General features: G+C 48.7%; 1 protein-coding gene across 1 annotated transcript; it reads left to right on the top strand.

Moving 5' to 3' along the window:
- The first annotated feature begins 237 nt into the window (after nt 1–237).
- Nucleotides 238–27,997, top strand: LOC144161674 (uncharacterized). Its single transcript, XM_077692299.1, has 6 exons — nt 238–867; nt 2,642–2,872; nt 6,517–6,747; nt 20,787–21,287; nt 24,859–25,089; nt 27,794–27,997. The coding sequence occupies exons 1-6, from the start codon at nt 238–240 to the stop codon at nt 27,995–27,997; spliced, it is 2,028 nt and encodes a 675-aa protein (XP_077548425.1).

Here is a 27,997-nt window from a genome sequence, read left to right as displayed (position 1 = left end):
AACATACCCTGCAGCAAAACTCGAAAACTTTCATGCATCCAAAACATTATAATAACTCCCTACGGAATTTATTTTGCATATAGAACGTTCGAATTCGTGAACCGTTAGAATTGCAGAGGTGTCATTGAATTTTTTTATCGGTTTCTGGTTACCCAGCTAGTAAGTATTTCTTCTTCGCAGAAGAAGGTCATTATCATCATCATCATCATCATCATCATTGTGGCCATCATCACACAAATGGCGGTCGGCCACATGATGTTCGCATTCCGAGACTTCACCATGAAAAAAACCCGCAGAAAGTTTTCCCGCATCCGAAATACCATCTTCATCCTCGTCCCGACCATGTGCGTTTTCGCATTCTCCCAGCAAGGGAATTTTACAGCGTGGAAGGATTTGCTTCAGGACGAGAATCTCAAGCACATCGAATACTGGAGCCACGAATCCGGCCAGGCTGCTCTACGTGAAGGCGAGCAGTATGAAGCAACGCGGCTGCCGCACCGCGGAGGCTGGGCCGTGGAAGCGCGCTGTCATGAGGACATCGATGTCCTGTTCTTCGTGCACGCCTGCTCACGAAAATGGACACGGCGGGCGGCCCTGCGCGACACCCTCATCGAGGAAGCGGCCGCGAGACGCTTCAACTGGGCCGCTGTGTTCTTCGTGGGTCGCCGTGCCAACGACCCACTCCTCGACGCCTGGCTCAACCTTGAGGCTGACGCCCTTGGCGACCTGGTCGTGTTCCCGTTCGAAGACGGCCACAGGACCGTAACTCCCAAGTGGATGAACGGCATGCAATGGGTGGCCGACCACTGTCCCAACGTGCCGGCGATCGTCAAGCTGGACGACGATGTCATCGTTCACCCGTTCAAGGTGAATGTCAATGCGCCTGCGAAAATCGACGCTATAGCCTTCAACAAAAGCCACGCTGCTAACCGAAAGTTACGATCTAAGTTACTGGGACTGTAGTTGATGCCTAGTCAAAAGGTTCAACGATTGGTACACTGTACCAAGCCAATGAAATTTCGGTTACGAACCTCTTTGTTTGGAGCTGGTAAATTAGGAACTAGTTCAATTCAAATAAAACCTAAAATACATAAAACGAAATATATATGCAAAAAGGTATGGTTAACGTTCTTATTTGAAGCGTTTTCTGATATGAAGCCTTCGTGGCTTAGTGGTCTTGGCAGTCCATCAAATCGGCCACATAATTTGTTTTAACGTTTTACCGAAGGGAATGGTCGTCGAGCGGACACTTCTCCAGAAAATCACATTCCTAGTCAATTATTTTCAAACCGCTATCACCATTCGAATTTGTCTGGTTACGTTCCAAATAAATGCTGCCTTCCATCTTTTGTACATCTGCCAAAACTCAGTGCGCAAAGCTCCGCCACTGCGAGCGCCTCCAAGAAGGGCGCATAAATGCGGAAACCACTCTGTAACAACTACGTAACCAAGAGAAACGCTTTTGTCTTCTCATCTCGTGGGAATATGCTTAGGCATACTCTTACACCTTCTTTGTAAAACTCCCGCCAAAGCGTGACGTCAAGAAATAAGTCCGTTGCCTTGTTTTGTGCAGACATGAGCGTTGGGTGTGTGAAGGTCTCGCTTAAATTTTAATGGGAAGGCATTAATTTGTCCAGAATGCAAAAAACCCCAAAAGAGTCGGCGTGAGTGGCCAGCCTCCAAACACACGTCACTGCAGAGCGTTGCGAAAAGTGTGCGACCCATTGCAAAACCCAAAAATGGGACAGTATGATAAACGATGTCAGTCCATGGGCAGAGCCCATTCGAAAGTGGAGTGTCTTTCCAGCACGTGTTCACCGGGATCCGAGCGAGGCTATTGACAGGAGCGAGCTTGCGGTTGTGCCTTATCTGCACGGAATCACACACAGCATTAAGAAGATAGCCGGCAGAGAGGGGGTGACAATTGTGAGCTCAGCCCAATACAAAGGGTATGCCATGTGCCGCCATGTCAATCATCCAATGATAGAGAGACATTGCAAAACTAACCACCGTACCAAGTGCGCAGCATGCGTGCAGGGAATTGTATACAAGCTACCGTTACCCTGCGGGAAAAGCTACCTTGGCCAGACCGGCCGTTGTATCAATGATCGAGTTCGAGACCACAAGGCCGGAACAAAGAAAGTTCCATCAGGACACTTGGCGACACACTTCAGAGATTTCCCGAAGTGTGAAGTGGTCTTCCCTTGAGTAATGAACATGCATAAAAATAGTAATAGGCTCGTGCGCGAAATCATCGAAGCAATGGAAATTGAAGAAAACATCGTCTATTGTGGCAGCAGAGCGTCGGTTCCGCTAACGGATACACTATTTATGCGCACTGTTATACTTGGACCACGTGCCTAGAGGAGCGTATAAATGTACAAGGCGAGGCGTAATAAAATTTATTTGGTAGTGTCAGCGCTTGTGCTTCGTCTTTCGTCTTTATCTGTGTCCTGATCTACCTTTAGACGGACCAGTTTTTTTAATACCTGATGAGGTAGCTACGGTTTTTATTCTGGTAGTCAAATATCAGTACTGCTAACACCTGAAGAGCTGCTTCCGGGTTCTTATTGTCATACCCGCATATCGGTGCTCCTAACGCCTGATGACTGACTTCCGGTTTCTCATTCCTACGTCTCAGCTTACCCAGTACCTGCAGACGGAGTTGCCCCGGGAGCCCGCACGCCTGCACTGCTACGCTAACGGTGGCCAGCCAGTGAACAGGGAACCAGACAGCCGCTATTTTGTGAGAACGGACGACGCCCCAATGAAGGAGTACTTCACCTACTGTTCCGGCCTGGCCGTCATAATGACCTTCAACGTCATGCGGACACTCCTTAGAGCGTCACCCAAGGTGCATCCCCACCCCACGGTGAGCCCTCTTGTCCCCTTTGCGTGCCCTTCCCCAAAAAGCGACACTTCTACTCGCAAGAATACAGGCTCGAAATTTAGCTATTTTTTGTATGTACGCTCGAATATTTTAGTTACCGCAAAGTAGACGCGCTTACGTGCGCTGATCCGCGATGATTTCATGCTTCTATACGCTGTTACGTATGCACTCACTCGGGTGGCCTATACATCCCGAGATGCTTTGCTTTCAGCTACGAGACAGGAGGAAGACACGAATCGTCAATCGCTCCTAGTGTTGCGTTCATTTCTGCGCACCTGTTCTTTAATGTGCCAGAGGTTTGTGCCGACTAAAGGCAGCCAAAACAAAGTGCAAGCTTACTTCATTAAAAAGACTGCTTTATCCCGACAACAATGATATTATTTTATCGTAAACTTCAAAAAAATATAGGAGATATGACAAAAAGCATGGGAAGTGGTTGCGGATCATTAGCCACTTTTCGGACACTTTTCTGTAACATCACGTAATCTTGTTTGTGCAATTATTGGGCGAAGAACTAAGCCATCTCTGAGAGGAATGGCAGGAGGACTGTAGCGTGTTCCACAGTTTAGTTCGATTGCATCACTTGAGTGCTAACGTGCCGTTCACACTAAACAGGATACTTCTATCGCTTGCCCATACAACATCACCCCTGCCAATAACACACCACTGCGGCGAGAAATTTCAAAGTTGTTCTATGCTTCTTGATTTTTTTTCGGATAAAACATACATTGTGGCAGCCATCTGGCTGAGTAAGGTACTGACGCCTGGTTCTTCAAAAATTAAACAAAGTTTTACTCCGTCTTCATGACCTTGAAATGATTCACTCCGCCATTGTTTTCCTTCCCAACGGCACTCCCCGTGCTCGGCCCAAATTTGCAAGATTTCACACTCAGGTCATCGCGAAAGGAACAGTGGAAAGAAGGTGGTTAACGCCCATGTTGCATTAATTTACGTGCAAATTCGGCGACGCGACGCCCTCTTGTGGGGTAGCCATCTTTCTTCGCAGCTGCTGCAACTTGCGAAATTATTGGCTGCCGGTGAAGTTATTCCTGCGAACGCTGCGGACCGCCAACACCACCAAACAATGGGTATTCCGCTAGATAAAAGAATTCATTTCATGGCCAGCTTGTTTTGCAGGAAACGCTATTTTACTGACAGAACTGGTACATGGCAAGGCAGGCAGAATGTCACATTGAGATTTTAATAAGTACAGTCAAATCATCATAAAAATGCCTCTGTTCTGCTAAATATGCCAGATGAATATCGTGGAAAGAAAGGAGCTTAACGTTTGAGTTAATATTTGGGCGCCAGATTTTCGGTTTGAGTGTTGGGAGGGGCGTGCATAGCGAGTCATTTATTGAACATAGGAACGTTGCTCACAAGCAACAGTCCTCTTGAAAGCCACCAAGTGTCCGTTATTACCATTCCAGCCACTAAAAGGCTGTCCCATTTGCGGCAAGCCTTCTCTTCAAATGGGAGTACTCGTCGTCGCAACCAAGTTTTACCACACCTCGAGACCCGGACTGACGGGAAAAAATAGTTCTTCATCAGCATTTCGAACTGTTTTTTCTGTGAGCATTGTTGGGGAAGGGAGCCTGGTGGCGTTGAGCCATCCATCGTTTGTCATATTCAGCCAGCAGAGGCTACACTGCGGCTACATTACATTTCCTATACAGGACAGAAAAAACGTACTTCTTGCAGTACGCAAAGCATGCAGGAAAGACGATCATGGGCTGCACATTGTGTAATGCTATTTAAAACGTACGTAAACGCCGTTACTTACGGAAAAACACCAGTACAAACAAAACTATTCATTCAGGCAATTTTACGCAAATATTTCTCCGTTTGCAAGAAAATTGTCTCCTCACTTCGATGCACATGTCTTCACAGAACTTCCCCGTCAAGCCCCTACTCTCCTCCGCTATCCTGTCAACTCATCCCCTCCCGTGCCGTTCCTACCAGGATAGATACAATGGGGGGTTTGTATTATTCAATTCAGTTTCTCGCGCTACCACTGTTCGCGCGCGATCATTTGGAACCATTCGATTTTGGTGGACTTGGAATAGCGCTTCGAGGTCTAGTCTTGAGTTTCATGCTCTTTTTGTATTTTTTGGTCGAAACATGGTTTTTAATGCGTAGTTTCATTTGATCCCGCAAAGATAAAGCACCCTTGTAGTCTCAGTTAAAAGCACGCTGCCAGGGCCATGTAAGAATTGATGGTTCGCCTTCAATGCACCTGATGTTTTCTTTTTGATGTACGAAAGCGTTTTCCAGATTTAGCGATTTCGAGAGGTTTTGGATATATAAACTTCCCGTTCCAGAATTTGGTTTTACCGTTTCGGCTGCGTGGCTGAATCGAAGGTTAGACACTCAGACTGACAGACCGAAATTGGATGGTTTAGGGAACCCCCCAAAAAGTATCGTCTTTAAAAAACCGTGCCTTGATGGCAGTTAACTGACACTTTCGTGTTTTTAGGCCAGAAAAAAAAGATAAATGAGATAGGAGGGGGAGCTTCAAAATGGCAGAATAAGTGACGGATGCGCTTTCGAAACAGAGACTCCGATGTTATTCGGCTTCTGCAAGAGGCACCGCTTGGGCACTAAGCTCCTCCTCCCTGTACGAACATCGTCTATGTGAAGACTGCAGTTGCAGCCGTCTTGGGCCCAGTTTCCCTGCTTTTGCATACACGAAACGTTCCTTCATATTGGCCCAAAGAGCCTGGTCTTCTGAAGGAGGGAGGAATGGGAGGTGTACATAGCACCCTCTCTGGCAACCAATACCACCCACTATTTTATAGTTTACTGTGTCACGACATGTTTGAGTGTGTGTCGATCCATACAAAATTAAAACGACGCACACGTGACAACAACAGCGACATGGCTGGCGGCCCTGATCAGCTTATCCCTTCATAATCAGTGCTCAATAAACCAGAGGGCTAAGGCAGCAGTCGTTGAATCTCTAGCCCTGGTCCTCTGATTCGACCTCGGCATTCTATTTTAAGTGCAGAGCACTTTAAGGGCCCGCCTTATCGTCATAACTCCTGCGGGATCATGGCGTCACGCGCCAAAACAGGGGCTTCGAAAAGATAACCGTTTCCGCTAGTCAGGATAGAACCTGCGTCTCGCGCGTTACAAAGCTCATGTCTGCCCCATCTGGCCGCCGAACTTCACGTTACTCACATGGTAAGTGTTGGGGGTCTCTGCACTGCGCCACTGCCACGGAGGCTGCTTTTGCTTGGCGACAAAAAGTACACGGCAATATAAAATAGGAAAAACGCCATGAAATGTTGCAATATTGCTCTTAATGAAAAGTGAATTAGACGGCCTCTTCATGAGCCTTTTTCTGGGGCTCCACCGCCCTCTCTTGACAGCTTTCGCTATCAACGCCAGGCTGATACTGAAACTAGTCACAAGATGGCGCCACAGCCCCTCTGGCGAACCACTACACCACACTTCGGCAGCTTCCACGTTAGTAGAACTCCTTTCTTGTTGCTCTGCTCTCTATTCCGCACTTTCGTTTGCCCCCTGATACATGACTTTTCATCCATACAAAAAGTTGAGGCTGAAATTACGCAATCGTGCTAACGTTTTCAAAAGTACTTATTTCATTTTCCCTGCTAACGCAGGACGACGCGTACGTGACCGGCGACCTCGCTCTGCTCCAGGGAGTCGGCCACGTCGAAATTAGTCGCTTGTACATCTATGAACCCCTTGGAGAACCAAACGGAAGCTGCCTTGTCATCGGCGATTGCATCTTCATGCACTGGCAGGAAGTTGCAGGCGGAAAGGCCACTGAAGAAGTCGCGCGGACCCTGGACGCTCGCTTCTACTGGTCTCTACTGCTTTTGGACCGAAAGGTGCACGCGGAAAATAGTCTGGACTTATCATCCAGGCTGAAGTCCCGTGACTATGCACTTGCTTTCCAAGAGACGAGGGCACTGCTGGTCAAACGCAACAGCATTGATCAAGCGCAACAAGCGCCTCTGCCGTCTCTATAAAGGACGTTGAATTTTCTCCAAAGATTTTCTCGGACGCTAAGCGGAAATAGAGCTCTACAAGACGGGCGTAGTCCGGTGCTTGACAGTGCATATGTGTTTATTCTCGCCTGCGTGTAAAAATAAATCCGACTGCGATTACGTACATCATGCCGCAGTCCTCCCCTGGAACATACCTTGTGGGAAAATGGCATTATGATTGCTACCCATACAAACTCTTGTTGCTAGCCGTTGGGTTGATATACGAAAGCGATTTCTGTCTGCTCCATACGAAAGAGCAGATCCGTGTACAGTGACATTGCTTGTATAAGCAATTTACTCATAGGGGTTTCAGTAATATACGTATCATGGTTCCGTATTTTTATAAAGTGACATACCCAACATTTGACGGCAAAATAATAGGGCGCTAACGCTGGGCCGGAGTTTTTTGTGTTGGTAAGTAATACCCCTATCATACGGGCACTTTGAATCGAGGTTGAGTCGGTCCGCATCGGGCGCTGCTACACGGCAGTTTCAATCACGATCGAGCCCGATCCCGCTCGAACTCAATTCTGGTTTCTAAAATGCAATAAAGGTTTCCAAACGCGAACAGGCGAAAGCTGTGATACCCTTGTTCCCGCTGAGTAATCGCACAGAAGTTGACGACATCAGCTCAAGCCACAAATTGTATCTAATCCCTTGATCCAAATAACCTTGAGGCAACATTTATATAGTTACGTAAGCCTACGACTACGGAAAGCTCCCAGACGCCGGACGCAAAGCCCATTTTTCGGCGCCGCATGCCGTACGTGAGTTTAAACGGTGCAACTTCATCGAGGTTGAAACGTGCCGTGTAGCATTGGCAGTGCATCTAGCGCGCCCGAAAACTAAATCGCGCTTCCCTTAAATCCGGATAGAAAGTGCCATTGTGACAGGGGTAGTACAGAAGTAGCCGACTAGGAAAATGCTCTCAGGATCCTTTTGAAATTAGCATAAATTCAGTACCACACCTTAGGAATATCGGAAGCACTTTTAGAATCCCTGAGTATGTCCTCACAACGCGCTCATTGCCCAATGTGTTGAGATTAACCATAGGTTTAAAAGTGCGTCCGGTGTGAATGGCCCAGCGGCGATGACAGGAAGAATTCTATAATTTGTCCTTGATGCTAGAACGTTAGAACTCGAAGAGCTAAAAAAATTGTGATGTTTCCGTTAAGACAAACAAATGTTGAAACTTAATGTCTTTTTAGAAACTTGTCCAGTGCCTGCGCTGTCTTGTTTCGGTTTTTACAACCTACTTAAGAATAGCTGTGTCAAACAAACTCAATTTCAAGTGGCTACATCCAAACGTCAGCAAAGCTTAGCACGGCTTATGTATTTCGGTTCCGAGTTTCCTCCTTTTAATAAGTGCTAAATAATTTTGAGTGTTTCTTATGAATCAAAACAAGGAGAGACACACGGGCGCAGTTGGTGTTTCTGTTCTTTTCTCAGTGGGGCAAGTGGGGCAATTTAAAAAAGAGAATGTCGAGAAGAACAAATGCTACTGAAAACTTGGTAGCGGCGTAATGACGGACAAAGCCATTCACTCAAGCGGGGAGAAGAGATAATATGAAAGATAACAGAAAGCGCCCATTCTCCTCCGTTGCCTGGAAGAAGTAAATAAATTAGGCGAAGGCTGATTTATGAATATGACAATTGCGGTAAACTGACAAACAGAGGAAGGAAGACAGACAGAGGAAGGAAGACCGACAGTATGCGTATTGACTGTCTTCCTTCCTCTGTTGGTCAATTTAGCACAATTTTCGTAATTCATAGTGCACCAACTACTCGAACAACAAATTTGACTGAAGGCTGAATTCCGGGTCTCGGTGCTCTACTGGTCGTTTCTCTAGGCGTCGTATAATTACGGCAACGTTTCTCGTTCTTAGCACTTAAAGAGAATGAAGTGTTCTCTAATGTCGATGGTGCCGGAACCTGGTTGGAAGCCTCATACAAAAATAAAACTCTATTTTGGTATCAGGGAGTCTCATGTTAATTACTGAAGTAGATGGAAAACAAAGTGTACGCAGCAATTTTGCTTCTACTTGGAACGCGAACAAATAAAAATTTTTCCCTCTGTACTGAGTAGCAATCATTGTGAACAGTCTGCTAAAATGTGAGTCTGCATTCACTTGTTTTTTCGGAGTTTTTTATTTAATTTGTTCAAAGGTCTCTGATTTATAAATTCTCTTTAATATCGAATGAGAAGGCGGAAAACTAAGCATTTGCTTTCGGATGCTAACATTAGGCTTTAAAAGTGGCGTGCGACACATGCTCTATAGTTCAGACTCCGATAACACTGACGACACCTCCCAATTCCAATCACGCTCAAGTTTGCAGATAACGGTCCCGCTTCCCTTTCATTTGTTAAACTTGGTAGCAAGCAAAACTGCCGCATGTGCAAGTCTTTTTCCTTTCTACGGTAGCAATAACAGACCTGTGTTGTCTGTATTATTTACAATAGCACTGGAGAAGGACAAACCTCTAAATCAATGTTATTCAACGCCCACCCTTTCTACTTTTGTTTTCTTGGTTTGCTTGCTTCAAACTAGAAGGGAAATCTTGTTTCTCACCTTTCTCTCTCGCCATGGAGACCGAATCTTCGTACGGGGCTCAAACGTTCGTAATGTAATTCATGGCAGTACTTCTTCCTTTGGTTTTCTTTAGTGTAATTCAACGCAAAAAAAAACTACAATCATGCTTCATAATAGCGCTTGCGCCACTGATGCTACACGCTACGAAAACTGTATACTCCACAACTTCTCTTACGAATAATAAAAAAATCCCGAACAATAATTCGAAATAACAGCGTGGCTGAACGTTTACAGTTGGTAGACGCCCTTCACGTGCAGCGAGTTTGACGTTACTTCGCGTGTCGCTTGGTTTCAGTTTTAGCCAACCACACGTTAGGGCTGAAAAAAGGCTTGAAAACAAATTATGGTTGATCCCTCTATCATAGGAATCGGCAAAACACGAAAGTGAAAGGGGCCTTCTCAGGAGAAGTTGAATGTTAAAGGAACATTGTTCATGTGCGAATGGTTCGCGAGCCTCACCGCGCCAGACGTAGCGACGCCCACACGGAAGCAACAAAAAAATTACCGGTATATTCAAGGACAACAAAACAAACAATGGCAATCACAGAAACAGCAGCTTGAAATACAGCGGTCAAGGGAACAACGCCAGCACGGAGGGCGCCTCAATTCACACGCGTCCCCCTAACACAAAGGCCCTGGAATAGAGAAGCAAACTGACGGCGCTCATTAGCGTCATGATGCGCTACTTCGCTTCGCATCTCCTAAACTGCAGCACCATTTGAATGAGTCATCAGGGAAAGACGTAAGGCGCGTTAGTAGAGCAGTTCACGCCGCTGCTCATAGCACAGTGGGTAGAGCGCCACGAACGCCTCGTTACGGCGACAGGGCTCGAGAGGGCATGGGCTCGAATACAGGCACCGCAGAGCCAATGTCACTTTTTCTTTCGACGTTACTTCCGTGACGGATATGACGAGAGGGAAATCTTGGTGTACCCGGGCATGAAACACTCTCGTGTTAAAATACCCACAAAGGGGGATTTACTGGGATTTACAACTCGATGCGACGCGGTTCATAGGACGTGAATCGCATTAAATTTCCAACTCATGAGAATGGCTCAGTGGTCCTCCGACAGCGTGGCGCGCACTGGCAGGACAACCCCTGCTCATGTGCATTGGCGGCGACATTATCGATAGCCCGTGTGTCACATTCAGCAATATTCTTCAGCAAGCCAGGCCTCTGTGCCCGGCGATGCCTATAGTACTGTGGTATTCCTTTGACTCCATGGCGTACCGTATACCTCGGAACTCTAAACCATCAACCTTGTACGCGACCACCACCTCGGGTGATACGTCGTTCGAACATGGGCACAAGTCCTTCACTTCAGGTGTGATGTAAAACTCTAAGCGTGTTTTTATGCTGCCTGCACATAAAAGTGATCTAAAAGTACGAAAATACCCTTGTTTACAAATAGAATGCGTATAATCAAGCAAAAAGACAATTCCAAGTAAAAAATATCAGAAGTATTTCGACACAAGTACAGCACTGCTGGTACTTGAAACACAGGCGCAACATGGAAAAATCCCACGCAGCCAAAACCACCGTCGCACTACACAATAATAAATGCGGTGTGCGTGGGTAAGCTCACGGAGCATGTAGTCCTAACCCGACTAAGCAACTTCATGGACAATAAAGGGTTATTCCCTCACACAATGATAGGGTTTAGAACTAAATTATCCACCCAGGACGTAATGTTACAAATAAAGCATCAAATAATTGACAAAGAATCCCAATCGACAGATATAAAAGCCATACTTGGCCTAGATCTCACAAAAGCTTTCGATAGCATCACGCACAAAGCCATATTGGACAATTTACAAAACGTAGGAGTCGGAAAACGAACGTATACATACATCAAAGACTTCCTCTCCGGCCGTTCATCGCAAATAACTGTAGGCGGGGTCAAATCGGAGAGTATCAACCTCGGGAGCAGAGGCACGCCGCAACGCTCAGTCCTCTCTCCATTTCTTTTCAATGTTGCAATGTTAGGATTACCTGCAGAACTCAACAAGATAGGCTGCATCATAGTTTATACGCAGATGACGTCACTCTGTGGGTTACGGGAGGCAGCGATGGCCTAATTGAAGAAACGCTACAGACGGCCATTAATACAGTCGTACACTACGTGTCCGCCAGAGGTCTCAAATGTTCGCCACAAAAATCGGAACTGCTGCTCTATCAACCAACACGTAGAGGACGGAAAAGCCCCACCGAAACCCCAAACATTAAAGGGACACTGAAGTGAATTTGTCAAGCTCCCATTTTTTCTTGCACTGCGTAGACTGGCTCAAATTAGCACACTTTTCATCGTTTATCCGGTTGACAAATCGGTAATTATTTTACAAAGCGCGAAAGAAGAAAAACTACCATGCGCGGTTTGCGGCGGCCGCGCCAACTAAGGCTGTGACGTTGAGAGGAGGGGCGCCGTGATTGGACGATGCCCAAGGTTAGCAATCAAACAAGTTTCGGTTTCGGTTTCGGTTCTGTAAAACATAACCAATGGCGTTGTTGGATGGGCATTCTCAATATCTCAGTAATCATCGTACCGCGCTTCTGCCATGTTGGCGGCTGTAAAATGCACAAGATAAGCCTCCCAGGACGGCTTGTAGTCTCGTAGCATTCACTAGCCGAGACCTACTCAGTGCATGAACGCCCTCCGCGTACCCGCACACGCCCAAATGTCATGCGCTTTTCCCCCATATTTGGAGCTTGCCTCCCTCATGCCTGTATCGTAAAAAGCGTGTTCGCACCAGGCCAAGGGTCTGTTCATTCTGGCCTGTGCCCACTGCCTGCAAGCAGTCGGTGATTATGGCAACAGCACGCCAACGAGAACTCGCTAGCGCGCCAGTGCCAGCCTGCGCGTGTTTTGTGAACTAGTTCGTGTAGACATGAACGTTGCGGCCCAAAAAAAGGTGAACTCAATATAGAAAACATCGGCGGAAAACATAAAAGTTAACTTACAAAAAAAAAGCACGTACCCGCGGGGATTCGAACTCGTGACTTGCAAAACATTTGCGGTGAACTACATAACGCCTCAGCCCACTCGGCCACGAAGCCAAATCCGCAGGCCTTCCTAATATAGGGTATATATTGCACAACCGGTTTACACTTTTATTTAGTTTTGGCATTTCAAGCAGCTTAGGTGACTATTTGTTGTACTGCGCTCGTGCAGTAAGCGTCGCCCGAGTTTCCTTTTTTTTTTTTTTTTTTATTACGAGTGTTTGCCGCGCGGCATATGGAAGGCGTTTTAAAGATAGAGGTAGATAAGAAAGTAGGAAGGAAAGAGAAAGAGAGGCGTTTTAAAAATGGGAGTAGAGCAAAAAGTAGGAAGGAAAGAGAAAGAGAAGAAAATAGGGAGAGAGGGGCTGCCAAGAGCACAGAAGGTCACGAAACCGACAGGTGTTCAAATCTACAGGTATGCATGCAGTCCAGTGGCGTGCAGAAAGTCCATCAGCGACCTGCAGTATTTATCGTCCTGCACCCAGCGGTTGTAGTCATCCGGTTTATCCCACCGGAGACCAACCTTTCTGAGCGCATGGTCTCGAGCTGTCCTCGTTCCCGCGCACGTCCACAAAAGATGCTTGGCGTCAGCTTCAACCGCCGGAGACGGACACTTGGGACACGTTCCTGGGTCGTCTTGTGAGTGCCCCCAAGTCCAAGTGACTGAAGGTGTGAGGGCCACCCCAGCCCGAAGCCTCCTGAGAGAAACTTCCTCCACCCGGGAAAGATTAGGGGGCAGGGAGCAGACACACGGGGGAATTAGGGCACGTGTGTCCCTTCTCAGGAGAGATTTCCGGGCTTAAAGACGGGAGCGCGGATCACAAGGAAGGGGGCTAGGGGAGGACTCAGGGGGGGAAGAAGAGTGGGAAATATGGTCCGCTAATTGATTCAGTATATTGCGACCGTGCCCCTGTACCCAATGTACACGGATCGTTAGCTCTGATGTTCTGTGGAGGCTGTGAATCTGCTGGCAGATCAGAGGTGTCTTCTTTACTTGCTTCAGATGCTTCACAGCACTGAGCGAGTCTGTATATATATGCACCTCCGTGATGTTATGGAGTGCACTTGCAGCATTGACTGCGTCATGAACAGCCTGGAGCTCCAGTAGCAGCGGGTCCGGAGTGTCGGTAGCGTAACAGCGCGAGCCTTTGATTTCCGGGTGCGTGGCACTGACGAAAGCAGTCCGTCCTCCGTCCGGCAGAAGAGCTGCGTCTGTGTACAGTACGCGGTGGCCTTCAGGGACTGTGGTATCGGATGTTGGCGCTGGCTGGTCACGGCGACGAAGCTTCGTCGTCTTATTCGTTGTCATTGTCGTGTACCGCCATGGTGGAAGATCGTCTGAGGTTGAAGTGACGGGGGACGCATGACAAAAATGTGAATGAAGCGCTGCGACCACTGGAATGTACAACCGCTTGAGCTTCGTTCCTTCTTCCCGCTGGTTTATAAGCTCCGTTATAGTATTGAGCTGGGCGTGTTCCTATAAGACTGGTATCGGGGTAAGACGAGGAAGTGCCGTGATGGTGCGCATAGCTTCTCGGTTTATAGTCTCAAGTTGCGCCCATTGTTGCTTGGTCAGTCTGTGAAATTATGCCTGGTAGAGTAGGCGCGGCTGGAGAACAGCACGTACGAGTCTTCTAGCCACCTCCGTGCGGGCTCCTCCACTACGCGCTGCAATCCGGCGGATCAAGTGCAAGGTTGTCGAGCACTCCTTCCGTGCCTTCCGGAGCCAGTGAAGACCAGAACCCGACTGGTGGATCAGAAGTCCGAGCACCCGCAGCTCTTCTTTCGCTGGTATAGCAGCTGAACCAATTTTAAGTTGAAAGTTAGTCATAGAGGCTAACTTCCTTCCTGATTTATTAGCCACTTGTATGTAGCACGACTTCTCAGCTGAAATTTCTAAACCGGCTGATTCCGCAAAGGCATGAAAAACATCTAGAGCTTGCTGGAGATGACGGCACTGTAAACCGAGGTCGCGGTTTGTGGACCACAGTGTGACATCATCCGCGTAGATAATAAATCTCACGGAAGGGATGTCTTGCAACTTCCATGCCAAGGGTGCAAATGCGATGTTAAAGAGCAGCGGTGCTAGCACGGAACCTTGCGGTACCCCACGATTCGATGTAAACAGGCCGACCGGCTTCCCATCCACTCGTACAGAAAATGTCCTTGAGCACAGGAAGGAGTGTACCACTTTGGATACATGATGTGGAATCCCTAAGGACTCCATGTTTCTGAGTATTGTCCTGTGGTCCACGTTGTCATAGGCCTTGGAAATGTCGGTAGCCACCACAGTCCGCACAAGATGGCTGTGGGGTGAAACGTGCAAGATATCATCAGCCAGAATAGAGAGTCCATCCTCTGTACCTAGGTGCGGTCTGAAGCCAATCTGAGCAGGATGGTATTTCCTGTTGTGCTCCAGCCACCAGGATAATCGAGTGGCCAGTATCCGCTCAAATATCTTGCATATTGTCGATGTCAAAGAAATAGGTCTTAGTGCATTAATACCCGTGGGTGGTTTTCCCGGTTTGGGGATAGGCACTACCACGGAGTGTTTCCACTCGGGTGGAATGACACCTTTCGCCCACACATCATTCAACGAACGGAGTATTGCGTCCAAGGCCTCTCCCTCCAAGTTCTTGAATAGCTCATACGGGATTTCATCATACCCTGGAGAAGAGTGTGCTTTTGATTCTTCAATGGCCGCGATGAGCTCGGCCATCGTAAACGGTTCGGTTATACCCGATTCATCCAGTACCACAGCCGACGGAGAGGCGGCCGGAGGTTGTTGGTGGTTGGGAAAGAAAGTCACGGCCGCTCTGTCCGCAAACTCCTCTGGGCTGATGTTGAGAGCCAGGCGAATGCTAGCTGATGGATCAACCAGGCTGCCACTCCTCTCCATAGCTTGGAAGGTCCGCCATAAGGCCTTGTTTCCAGTGCCAGAGCCAGAGCCAAAGCCAGAGCACCAGTCATGCCAACGGCGACGTGACAACTGTTTCTCGTAGCGTCGCGCTTGTGCCGCGATACGGTTTGCCGTGACACGAGCGTTGAATTGCGTCGGGTGGCGATTAGCAAAAATCTCTGCTCGGCGACGCTCTGCCCAAAGTTTAATGAGGTGCATATCGGGCTTCGGTTGATCCTCGTTCACGGTGGTATGTATAGTGCAGTTGGTGAGTACGGACTGCAGCGTGGAAATTAGGTTCTCGGAAGTTAGTGAAGAAGCTCGTTCGTCAGAGCGGACTTTGTCCCAGTGAACAATTCTGACCTGGCGACGAAGTTTATGTAACTTCTTCGTGTGTAAGCCAATCAAAATTGGAGAATGGTCGCTCGCCCAAGCGTCTGGCTCCGGATTCCAGGAGGGATTACCGGGTCCAAGCCACCACGTAAGGTCCGGAGCATGAGACCGAGTTGAAGGGATGGTAGGTACGGCTGGAATGTTCAGTAAGGTAAAGTTCATGCTCGTGAAGGTGTCATGAACCTGTACTCCCCTCTTGGAGTCTTGCTCGTAGCCCGACAAGGAGTGTGGGGCGTTGAAGTCTCCCGCTACGAGTATGGGAGTACCTGGGTACATAGCCCTGAGGTGGTGGAGCCAGCCGAGGTTAAGACGTGCTCTGCATGGCCTCCCATAAAAGGACACTAGAAGAAGTGGTGTTTTGGCTGGGCGCGTTAAAACTGCGATCACCTCTTGCTGTTGGTTGCACCATTTCTGAAGATCGATTGGTGTTTGAGGAACACTACTGACAATGTATATTGCCGCTTTTCCAGGTGCATTGCCAGTGCGATTATCCGGGATGGAAGGACTATGGTAACCAATGAAGTGAGGGAGAGCGCACAACTTGTTTGATTCCTGTAACAGGAGCGCCCACACATGAAGTTTACCAGAGTGAATTTTGGTTTTTAGTTCTCCTAATTTGTTCGAAAGGCCTCGGTAATTCCATTGCAGGATGACCGGTTGATGGCTTGAAGGACATTTAGCCATGGTATAAGCTATCTTGTATAAGTTGGGTCAGATTGGATAGGGTTTCAATTATAACTGTCCAGACGGCTGTATCAGGGGGGGTTGTCTTTTGAGCATTCACTTGCATCCGTAAAGGCACGCTTTGCGAACCTTGCAGTGCATGAGCCCGTTCTTTACGGAGACCAGCTACGCGTGCCTTCCTTTGCCGGAGTGTCTCAAGCTGCTTAGATAGTTGGGCTATTTGAGCATCCAGGTCTTCATCTACCAAAGCATATTCAGTGAACTCCCAGTTATCATTGGGGGTATGCTTAGGAGGTCTATGCTTTTTAGGATCGGCCTTCTTCAGAATCTGCGAATACTAAACACCGGTTGAAACAGGTTCCTCAGGATCTTCTACAGCAGAGCACTCGATGGGTTCCAGGACCTGGAAGCGATTGCTTAATGCAACCCTCACTGAACAGCTTTCCCGACGTCGAGCGCGGGCTGTGGCGCGCTGTTTGGTCGGGCACTTTGTCGACGTTATTTCGTGGTCATCAGCCTTGCAAAGCCCGCAGCGATAGCGTGGCTTGCCGTCGGCATTTATTCTCTCTGGGTCTACTGTTGCCTTCGGACAGTAGTTTTGCTGGTGACCTAGTTTAAAGCACCTGTAGCAATACATGACTCGTGGTCGATAAGGCTTTGGGTGCAGCACACAGCCATTGTAGTAGAACCTTTCCGGTATAGTAGAAGAACCTTGTACGGTGACTAGGTAGGTCCTGCTTTTACCCATACGCCGGACAGCCAGAACCTCATGTGTGGGGGACCTCAACTCACGTAGAATGGTCGCAGGGGAGTCATTCGGGTCAAGGTCGTACAGGACGCACCGCTGCACATTGGGCCCAGAGGCAAAGTAAGACTGCACTGTCACGGTACCATCGCTGGAGATGGGGATGCTGGTAATACCACAGACCTTGTTAACGTCATCCAGGCTGGCAAGGTGGACGGTTATTGTATTGGACACCTTATGAATCACGAACCCCTGATAACCCTGGGTGCCTAGACACCGGTCTATCACTTGTTGAACTAATTTAACGGGGATAGTGGTGACGTCAAACCTGGTGGTCGGTTTAATTTGAACCCGGAACGAGCGGTCGGGGGGTGGGGTTGGGTAAACAGCGGTGCGAGAACTGCTGCAAGGAGGAGCGGGTGCGGTGGAAGCATCTGGGGTGGCCCTCACCTTCTTAGTGGGCGGCGTATCCTGTGCGGGGACCGTTGCGTGCTTCGTGCAGGGTGCTGGCACTTCACTTCCAGGCACAGAAGAATCGTAGTCCATCTCCTGGGTATGTTCCGTTGAGGTGGCGGGCTGTTGAACCACGGGGTCTCCCATCACTGGTTCCTGTTGTTGGGTCAACTGGGTGTCGGAACAGATTGGCTGGTTCAGTGACGCCGAAGCTTCCGTGCAGAGGGCGGCCGATGCAGGCACTTGCGTAGCGTCCATTGCTGCCGTCACTGGTGAGCCATCCGGGATGACGGCATGCCCGGCCACACTAGGCCGAACCGCCAGGCCAGGTCTCCTTCGCCGACGCCGAAGGGGCGGAGGCGAATTTTTCGCGTCGCCAGTCGGTATACGTGACGGAAGCGTTCGCCTGGTGAGCTGATTGGTCCTGTACGGACGAAATTTCTGTTTAGAGCGAGAGAAAACTGCAGACGCCGAAGTAGCCACGTCTGCGGTGGAGCTTCTTCTTCTTCTTCTCCCCGCCCGAGTTTCCACAGTAGCTCACGTCTAGCAATTGCATTTCGTAGACGGAAAAGCGTTCGCAGATGCGTAGTCGTGCTGCTGACCGCTGTTCTTGTTCGCCCAGCGCAAAAAAGTGCTTCCCGCGCCCTAGTTTTACGCTGTACGGTAAAAATATCAGTTGATTTTATTTATTTAGTACCTATATTAACTTCGCTGACTCTTCTCCCGCCTTCAAGAGGCCTTATATTTTCCTACTGGCGTACCAGTCAGCGAAGCGTCGCATGTGCGCTTGTGCAGCGCCTGTGTGAAGCGACCTTGACTTGGAGCTAGATACAGTGTACAAACAAACCAAGTAAAGAAAGGCACATTCTTCCATTCACAAACGTGTCCTGGCTTCGTTTCAACTAAGCGAACGAATTGCGACCAAGCAATTTTTTTTAACCTCCTTGATTGCGACGACCCGCCGGCGGCCGGCGGACGAAACGCTGGGCCGACTGACTCTGTCTGAAGGCCGGGGAGCCGTGCAGTAGCGCAGCCAGCCAATTGCCACCTCATCCCCTCCTGACGTCACATGAAACCGCCACAGAAAATGGGCGAGCGTAAAGAGAGGAGGACAGCATTTTCGAATTAGTTTTTCTACTAAATAAAATCGCGTAAACGCGCCTAGAGTGGTCGAACCATGGCCTGGGGACTCCGGACTACAATTTGCGCTAGTAATCCCGCAATGTTTACATATCACTTCAGTGTCCCTTTAAATTAGTTGCGGACGGGGATCCGATTCCCATCGTTAAAAGCATCAGAATCCTCGGGCTCCGACTGCAGTGGAACGGGCACAATGGGGAAGCCATCAAGTTGCTAGAGCAGAGTGCCCATCAAACGATGAGACTCATCTCGAGGATCGCCAACAGGAATTACGGATTAAAGGAAGCAAACCTGATAAGATTAGTGCAGGCTTTCGTCGTCAGTCGTATTATATACGTTACTCCGTACCTCAACTTGCAAGTCGCCGAAAAGGCTAAAATCGAGCGTATCATCAGAGGGGCATACAAGCAAGCCCTCGGGTTACCTACCTGTACGGCTAACGAACGATTACTAGCTCTAGGAATTCACAATACGCTGGAAGAGCTTATAGAAGCCCACACAGTGGCACAATACGAAATACTTACACACAGCGCAACGGGAAGACACATACTCGACTCCCTAGGAATTAACTACGCGGCACAACAAGGCACCAAGGTGGACATTCCTCAGGAAATACGCGAGTGTGCCAAAATACTTCCGTTGCCAAGGAACATGCACCCGGAACACAACGAGGGAAGGCGGCAAGAGCGAGCCAAAGCCATTAAGAAATGGTTTCAAAATTCTAGGGACGTGATCTACGTCGATGCGGCAGAATATGCCACGTGTGATGCCATGTCAGTGACAGCAGTAGACTGTGAAGGCAAATTAACCTGCTGCGGAACGGTCGTAACCGCAAAATCCGAGACATCCGAGGAGTGCGCCATCGCACTTGCGATAGCCTCCACGACAGCTAAATACATAATCAGTGACTCGAAAACGGCAGTTCGAAATTTTATTAAAGGGTGCATATCGCCGGAGGCGCAACGCATTCTGCTAAATTTCCGAGACCAAAGGAAAGTCCTAATTTTATGGGCACCTACACACTCTTCCCTTTCGGGCAACGAGGCAGCTCACAACACGGCTCGAGGACTCGCATGCCGAGCCACCGAGCAGCCTCCGCTGAGGTCGGGAAGAGACCGCATGGTCTCATACAGGGAAATCACCAATCATTACACATTCGAACGCGCCCGTTATCCTCCCGCTCATCCATCCCTAAATAAAAGGCAGTCGGTGGTCTGGCGTCTCCTCCAAACGAATACCTATCCAAACCCCGTGGCATACAGTCACTACTACCCTGGCCAATATTCAGGCATGTGCGCACTATGTAAGGACCGGGCGGACCTGTCACATATACTATGGGCTTGTCCTCAGGCGACCCAAGAAGATCGCGAATGACGAGCAGTGGGAGACCGTGCTGCTCAGCTCTGACCCAAAAGACCAACTCTGGGCCGTCCAGTTGGCTGAAAACGCCGCCAGGGCCCAAGGGCTGCTGGCCGCCGTTTAGGAAGGAGGCCTCCTTAAAAACAACTGGACAAAAATAAAGTTGTATCTCTCTCTCTCTCTCCAGCAACACGTTCGAAATCGAGGCCGTATACACCAAAGATCAATAGAGGGCACGTGAGGAATTACTCGAACAGCTCGGAAACATACCCTGCAGCAATACTCGAAAACGTTTTTGCATCTAAAAAATTAAAATGACCCTCAGTGGCATTTAGTTTGCATGTACAACGTTCGCATTCTTATATCCTTAACAATTCTGAGGTTCCCTTGGATTTGTTATAAGTTTTTGGGTATCCCTCAAGCAAGTAGTGGTTATTTGGCGAAGAAAGGCATCATCACCATCATCATCATTGTGGTCATCATCACCCAAATGGCGGTCGCCCGCATGGTTTTCGCATCCCGAGACTTCACCATGAAAATAGCCCGCAGCAAGTTATCCCGCATGCGAAATACCGTCTTCATTCTCGTCACGACCGTGAGTGTGTTCGCGCTCTCCCAGCTGGGGAATTTTACAGCGCTGAAGGACTTGCTTCAGGACGACAATCTCAAGCACATCGAATACTGGAGCCACGAAGTCGGTCAGGCTGCTCTACGTGAGGGCGAGCAGCTTGAAGCGACGCGGCTTCCGCACCGCGGAGGCTGGGCCGTGGAAGCGCGCTGTCATGAGGGCATCGATGTCCTGTTCTTCGTGCATGCCTGCTCACGACAATGGAGACGGCGGGCGGTCCTGCGCGACACCCTCGTCGAGGAGGCAGCCGCGAGACGCTTCAACTGGGCCGCCGTGTTCTTTGTAGGTCGCCGTGCCAAGGACCCACTCCTCGACGCCTGCCTCAACCTTGAGGCGAACGCTCTTGGCGACCTGGTGGTGTTCCCGTTCGAAGACGGCTACAGGACCGTAACTCCCAAGTGGATGAACGGCATGCAATGGGTGGCCGACCACTGTCCCAACGTGCCGGTGATCATCAAGCTGGACGACGATGTCACCGTTCACCCGTTCAAGGTGAATGGCAATATGCCAACGAACATCGACGCTATATTCTTCAATGAAAGCCACGCTGTTAACCAAAAGTTAAGGGCTCAGTTCCTGGGGCTGTAGTTGATGTCTAGTCAAGACGTTCAACGACTGGCACACTGTACCAAGTTAAAGAAATTTCAGCTACGAACGCCTTTGTTTTGAGCTGGTAAATTAGGAACTAGTTCAATTTAAATAAAACCTAAAATACACAAATGAAATATGTATGCAAACAGCTATGATTAACGTTTTTACTTGAAGCGCTTTCTGATCAGAAGCTTTCGTGTCGCAGTGTTCTTGGCAGTCCATCAAATCGGCCACATCATGTGTTTTAATGTTCTTCCGAAGAGAATGGTCGTCGAGCGGACACTTACCCAGAAAATAACATTCCTAGTCAATTACTTAAAAACCGCTATCACCATCCGTATTTGAACGGTTACGTATTAGTCAAACAAACGCTGCCTTCCATCTTTTGAAGATCGGCAAAACTCAGAGCGCAAAGCTCCGCCCCTGCACTCGCCTTCAGTCAGGGCGTACAAACGGGGAAACCACTGTGTATCAACTATTTAACCAAGAGAAATGCTTTCGCCTTCTCATCTCGTGGGAATATGCTTAGGCATACTCTTTAACCTTCTTTAACTCTTTAACCTTGAGGTCACGCCAAAGCGTGACCTCAAAAATACGTCCGTTGCCGTGTTGTGGCAGACATGAGTGGTACGTTTGTCAAGTTATTGCTTAAATTTTAATGGGAAGGCATTAGTTTTTCCAGATTGTGCAAAACCGCAAATTGAGTCGGCGTCAGAGGCAAGCCTCTTAACGCACGTCACTGCAGAGCGTTTCACAAAGTGTGCGTCGAATTGCAAAACCAAAAATGGGAAGGTAGGCTGAACGATGCCCGCACATGGGCAGAGCCCCTTCGAAAGTGGCGAGTGTTTCAAGCACAAGCCCCAAATATCAGTACTGCGAACGCATCGAGTAACTTCAGGTTTCCAAGTCCCATACCCACTATCAGCCCTGCTAACGCCTGATTAGTCATTTCCGATATCTTGTTCTCATGCTCATAAATCAGGAGTGCTAACACGTGATGAGTCGCTTCTGGGTTCTTATTCCATATTAAGGCTTTCATTACGAATTTGTAATGTTTCATATTCTGACGGCCATCTAGGGGCCGGCATAAGCAGTCACACAAATATTAAGGTTCCTAGACCAAAAACTGCAATTCAGACCCGATGTCACGTGCAGGAGACACGCATGGCAGGTAGGGAAGGGTTTTCTGCCATTTCACTCTGCGCATTCCAAGAATGTCAAGCGGATATTGTCAAACACTGCCTTGACCTTGGCATCAAGCCGATAATATTACCCTGGGATGTAGAGGAGCTTCGATTGATTGTCTGCAGGTTTTAACGAGCCGATGCAACGAGGGTGAGAAGGCGCGCCGTAGTGTAGGGCTCCAGGTAATTTTGACCACCTGAAGATCTTTAACGTTCACCGCAATCTCGTACAGGAGGATGTTTGTGCTTTTCGCCTCCATCAGAAAAGCGGCCGCCGCGGTCGGGAATCGAACCCGCATCCTCCTGCTCAGCAGCGCAAGCCCTCAGCCACTGAGCCAACCCGGCGAGTTGGAGAGGAGCTTCACAGAGAAAATTCCGAAACTGCCCAATCCAGGCTATCCGAATGTGGTCCTGGTGTCGATCTGGGAGTCGTTGCTTGAAAAGATAAAAAGAAAAAGAATTTGTTTTAGTTGAGTAAACCAATTAGGCAAAACAAAGTAGGGGAGCAGAAGAAATGATTTAGTTAGTAAGTTCGAGAGAGATAGAAAAGCCAGCACCTTCGCCCCGAATGATAAGATTAAAGCGGAGAAGACAGTGGGAGGGCCAATTGATTAAACCTGTTTTCCAAGTACCTTTTTCGTATAAAGGAGCACCGTCGGCGGGAGAGGAAAACAAGCACATATGCTGCACGCACGTCCGAGTTCATTGTTCAGAAACGGACGCTTGAACTTTGCGTCGGCCCCATTGAAGTTCTGCATTTTTGCAGCTGGACACCTGCGTCTGTCGGCAGAGTTGCCCGCTTCGCAGAGCGCGAACGTCGTACTTTTGCCAGCAAGTCGCTTACGCTCAGCTTCGATGACGCGAACGGATTCGTCAGCAGCCCTTTCTTTCTCACGGAAGGCGTCGCGTGAGCTCCTGGGTCGTGTGCATTCCTTTGTCGGCCTGGTTTTATTTACAGCAAAGCTTTATATGGCCTCGGATTCTACAGAAACAGCTGGCTAGCGCCGCATCTTTTCAAAGTGCTACGAGTTGTGCCGCGCCTCCGCCATATGGCGCCACGGGTCCCGCGACCGAGAGAAGACGCAGTGAAACATCCCCCTCGCGAGGGGCACGATCAAATGCAGAGCATTTCCGGGGGCGCACGACGTTAAGTAGTTTGCGTTACGTTAATGTTGTTGCACTTGTGGCAACTGCTGACGAGAGAGCGCTCGTCAGCAGTAATTTGAATGAGTCAACGATATAAGGCGCGTTCATAGCGTCCCATTCTGTGTCGGCTTTGTGGCGCAGTGGGTAGAGCACCATGTACATTGGGTTCCGCCCGCAGGGTCGAGGGATCGAAACCGGGCGCCGGATAGTATTTTTTTATATAGTAGGGAGGGGTGCTGACAACGACGTTGCGGACTACGGACGTCAACGCGGGTGACATCGTGAGTCTGAAATGCTCTGCATTTAAAAGTACGCAGGGGTCCTAGAGAGGCTACTGACAGGAGCAAGATTATGGTTGTGCCCTATCTGCACGGAATCACACATTAAGAAGATAGCAGCCAGAGAGGGGGAGACAGTTGTGTGCTCAGCTCCAAAAAAAGGGTATGCCAGGCGCCGCCATGTCAATCATCCAATGATAGAGAGCCATTTCATTGCACAACTAACGACCGTAACAAGTGCGCAGCATGCGTGCAGGGGGTTGTATACAAGCTACCTTTATCGTGCGGGAAACGCTACCCTGGCCAGACCTGCCGTTGTATCAACAATAGAGTTCGATAGCACAAGGTGGCAACAAAGACATTCCGCCAGGTCACTTGGCCACGCACTGGCGAGATTGCCCCAAATAATGACGCCATGGAAGTGTGAAGGGGACTTCCATGGCGTCATTACCATGCATAAAAACAGTGATATGCTCGCGCGCGAAATAATCGGAGCAATGGAAATTGAAGAAAACATGGACGATTGTGTCAGAACAGCGTCGGTTGCGCTAACGGATAAACGTTTTATGCGCAGTGTTATAATAACTTAGACCACTTGGCTAGAGGAGTGTATAAATGTACAGGGCGAGGCGTAATAAAATTCATTTGGTAGTGTCAGCGCTTGTGCTTCGTCTTTCGTCTTTGTCTATGTCCTGAGTTAACTTGAGGCTGACCAGTATTTAATCAATTGTTATCGGACAAGCTCAGATTCTGCCCATGCAAACACCTGAAGAGGTAGCTACGGTTTTTTTTATTCTGGTACCCGCATATCTCTGCTGCTAACGCCTGACGACTGACTTCCACTTTCTCATTCCTACATCTCAGCTTAGCCAGTACCTACAGACGGCGTTGCCCCGGGAGCCCGCACGCCTGCACTGCTCCATTAACGGTGGCCAGCCAGTGGACAGGAAACTAGGCACCCGCTTTTTTGTGAGAACGGACGACGCCCCAATGGACGAGTACTTCACTTACTGTTCCGGCCTGGCCGTCATAATGACCTTCAACGTCATGCGAACGCTCCTCAGAGGGTCATCCAAGGTGCATCCCCACCCCACGGTAAGACCTCTTGTCGCCTTTGCGTGCACTTACCCCAAAAGCGACACTTCTACTCGCGAACATACAAGCTCGAAATTCAGACTTTTTTCGTGTGTACGCTCGAATATGTACGCTCGAATAAGTTGCCGAAAAGTAGATGTGCTTACTTGCGCTGATCTATTCCGCTAGATAAAAGAATCAATTTCACTCTCGGCTTCTTCTGCATGTACTGACAGAGCTGCTACATGACAAGGCAGGCAGAATGTAACGTTGAGCTTTTAATATGTACGTTAAAATCACCATAAACAGGCCTCTGTTTTGCTAAAACCACCAGATGAATATAGTTGAAATAAAGGAGCTTAACGTTTGAGGTAATATTTGGGCGCCAGATGTTCGGTTTGGGAGAGGGGGAGGGGCGTAAATAGGGAGTCATTTATTGAATATTGGAGCGTTGCTCAGTAGCAACAGTCCTGTTTAAAGCCACCAAGTGTCAGTTGTTACCATTCCAGCCACGTAGAGTGTGTCCAATTTGCGGGAAGCCTTCTCTTCAGGTGGGAGTACTCGTCGTCGCACCCACTTTTTACAACACGTCGACACCCGCACTAACGGGAAAAATGTTTTTTTCTTTTTGCAGCGTTTCAAAGTGTTTATTCTGTGAGCATTGTTGGAGGAGGGCACCTGACGATGTTGAGCCATCCAGCGTTTGTCATATACAGCCTGCGAAGTTTACACTGCGCCTACTTTATATTTCCTATACCGTACAGAAAAAATGTACTTCTTGCAGTATGCAAAGCATGAATGAAAGACGAGGATGGGTTGCACATTACGTGACGCTGTTTAAAACGTACGTAAGCGCCGTTGCTTACGGGAAAACACGAGTGGAAACAAATATTCCTTCAGACAATTTTACGCAAACATTTCTCCATTTGCAAGAAAATTGTCTCTTCACTTCGATGCACATGTCTTCACAGAACTTTCCCGTAAAGCCTCTACTCCCCCCTCCCCTGTCGTTTCTACCAGGATAAATACAATAAGATTTTTTTTTAATTCAATTAATTTTTCCGGGCTTCCACAGTTCGCGCGAGATCAATTGGTTATTCGATTTTGGTGGGCTTGGAATACCGCCTCGAGGTCTAGTCTTGGGTTTCAAGTTCTTTTTGTATTTTTTGGTCCAAATATGGTTTTTAACGCGTGTTTTCATTTGATCCCGCAAAGATAGAGCACATTTGCAGTCTCTGTTAAAAGCCCGCTGCCAGGGCCATCTATGAATTTATTGTTGGCCTTCAATCTGCCTGATGTGTTCTTTTTTGATGTGCGAATGCGGTTTCCAGATTTAGCGATTTCTAAAGGTTTTGGATGTGCAAACTTCCCGCTCCAAAATTTGGTTTTACCGTTTCGGCAGCGTGGCTGAATTGAAGGTTAGACACTCAGACATACGGACCGACATTTGATGGTTTAGGTAGGCCCCCGAAGAGTATCTTCTTTAAAAGACCCTACCTTCATGGCACGACTTCTACGAAAACGATTGGCGCGAACTGATGCCGTGCTGACTGACACTTTCGTGGTTTTAGGCAGGAAAAAAAAGATACATAGAAAGAAGGGGGAGCTTCAAAATGGCAGCAGAAGTGGCGGATGCGCTTTCGAAACAGAGACTCCAGTCGCATTCGGCTTCTGCAACAGGCACCGCTTGGGCACTAAGCTCTTCTTCCCTTTACGAACATCGTCGATGTGAAGACTGGAGCTCCAGCCGTCTTGGGCCCAGTTTTCCTGCTTTTGCATGGACGAAACGTTCCTTCATATTGGCCCAAGGGGCCTGGTCCTCATGGAGGAGGAAGGAATGTGAGGTGTACATAGCACCCTCTCTGGCAACAAATACCAACCACTATTTTATAGTTTACTGTGTCACGACACGGTTGAGTATGTGTCTAGCCATAAAAAGTTAAAACGATGCCGTTCATATGACAACAACAGCGACATGGCTGGCGGCCCTGGTAAGCTTATCCGTTCATAATCAGCGCTCACTGATCCAGAGGGCTCGGGCAGCAGTCGTTGCATCTCTAGACCTGGTCCTCTGGTTCGACCTAGGCATCCTATTTTAAGTGCAGAACACTTTAAGGGCCCGGGTTATCGTCATAACTACTCCAGGATAATTGTTTCACGCGCGAATACAGGGGCTTCGAAAAGATACCCGTTTCCGCTAGTCGGGATAGAGCCGGCGTCTCGAAATACGAAGCTCATGTCTGCCCCATCCGGCAACCGAATCACACGTTACTCACATGCGAAATGTTGGGGGTGCTCTGTGTGCTGCGCCACTGCCACGGAGGCTGCTTTTGATTGGCGACAAAAAGTACACGGCAATATAAAATAGGAAAAACGCCATAAAATATCGCATTATTGCCCTTAATAAAAAATCAATGAGACGGCCTCTTGATGGGCCTTTTTCTGGGGCTTCGCCGCCCTCTCTTGACCGGTTTCGCTATCAACGCCAGGCTGATACTGAAACTAGTCCCCAGATGGCGCTACAGCCCGTCTGGCGAACGACTACTCCGCACTTCGGCAGCTTCCACGTTCAGTGGAACTGCTTTCTCTTTGCGCCGCTTTCCATTCCACCCTTTCCCTTGCCCCCTAAAAACGTCTTTTCATCCATACAAATAGTTGAAGCTGGAATTACGCAAACGTGCTAACGTTTCCACAATTTCGCGTTTCTTCTTCCCGGTCAACGCAGGACGACGCGTACGTGACCGGAGACCTCGCGCTGCTCCAGGGAATCGGCCACGTCAATATTGGTCGCTTGTACTTCTACGAACCCTCTCGAGAATCAAACGGAAGCTGCCTTTTCGTCGGCGATTGCATCTTCATGCACTGGCAGGTCCTTAGAGGCGGGAAGGTCATTGAAGAAGTCGCGCGGACTCTGGACGCTCGCTTCTAG

Source organism: Haemaphysalis longicornis, unplaced genomic scaffold (genome assembly GCF_048455015.1).
Source record: "Haemaphysalis longicornis isolate Haplotype H1 unplaced genomic scaffold, Haemaphysalis longicornis Haplotype H1 scaffold_12, whole genome shotgun sequence".
Taxonomy (NCBI): Eukaryota; Metazoa; Arthropoda; class Arachnida; order Ixodida; family Ixodidae; genus Haemaphysalis; species Haemaphysalis longicornis.
This window is presented reverse-complemented; position numbering and strand designations above follow the sequence as displayed.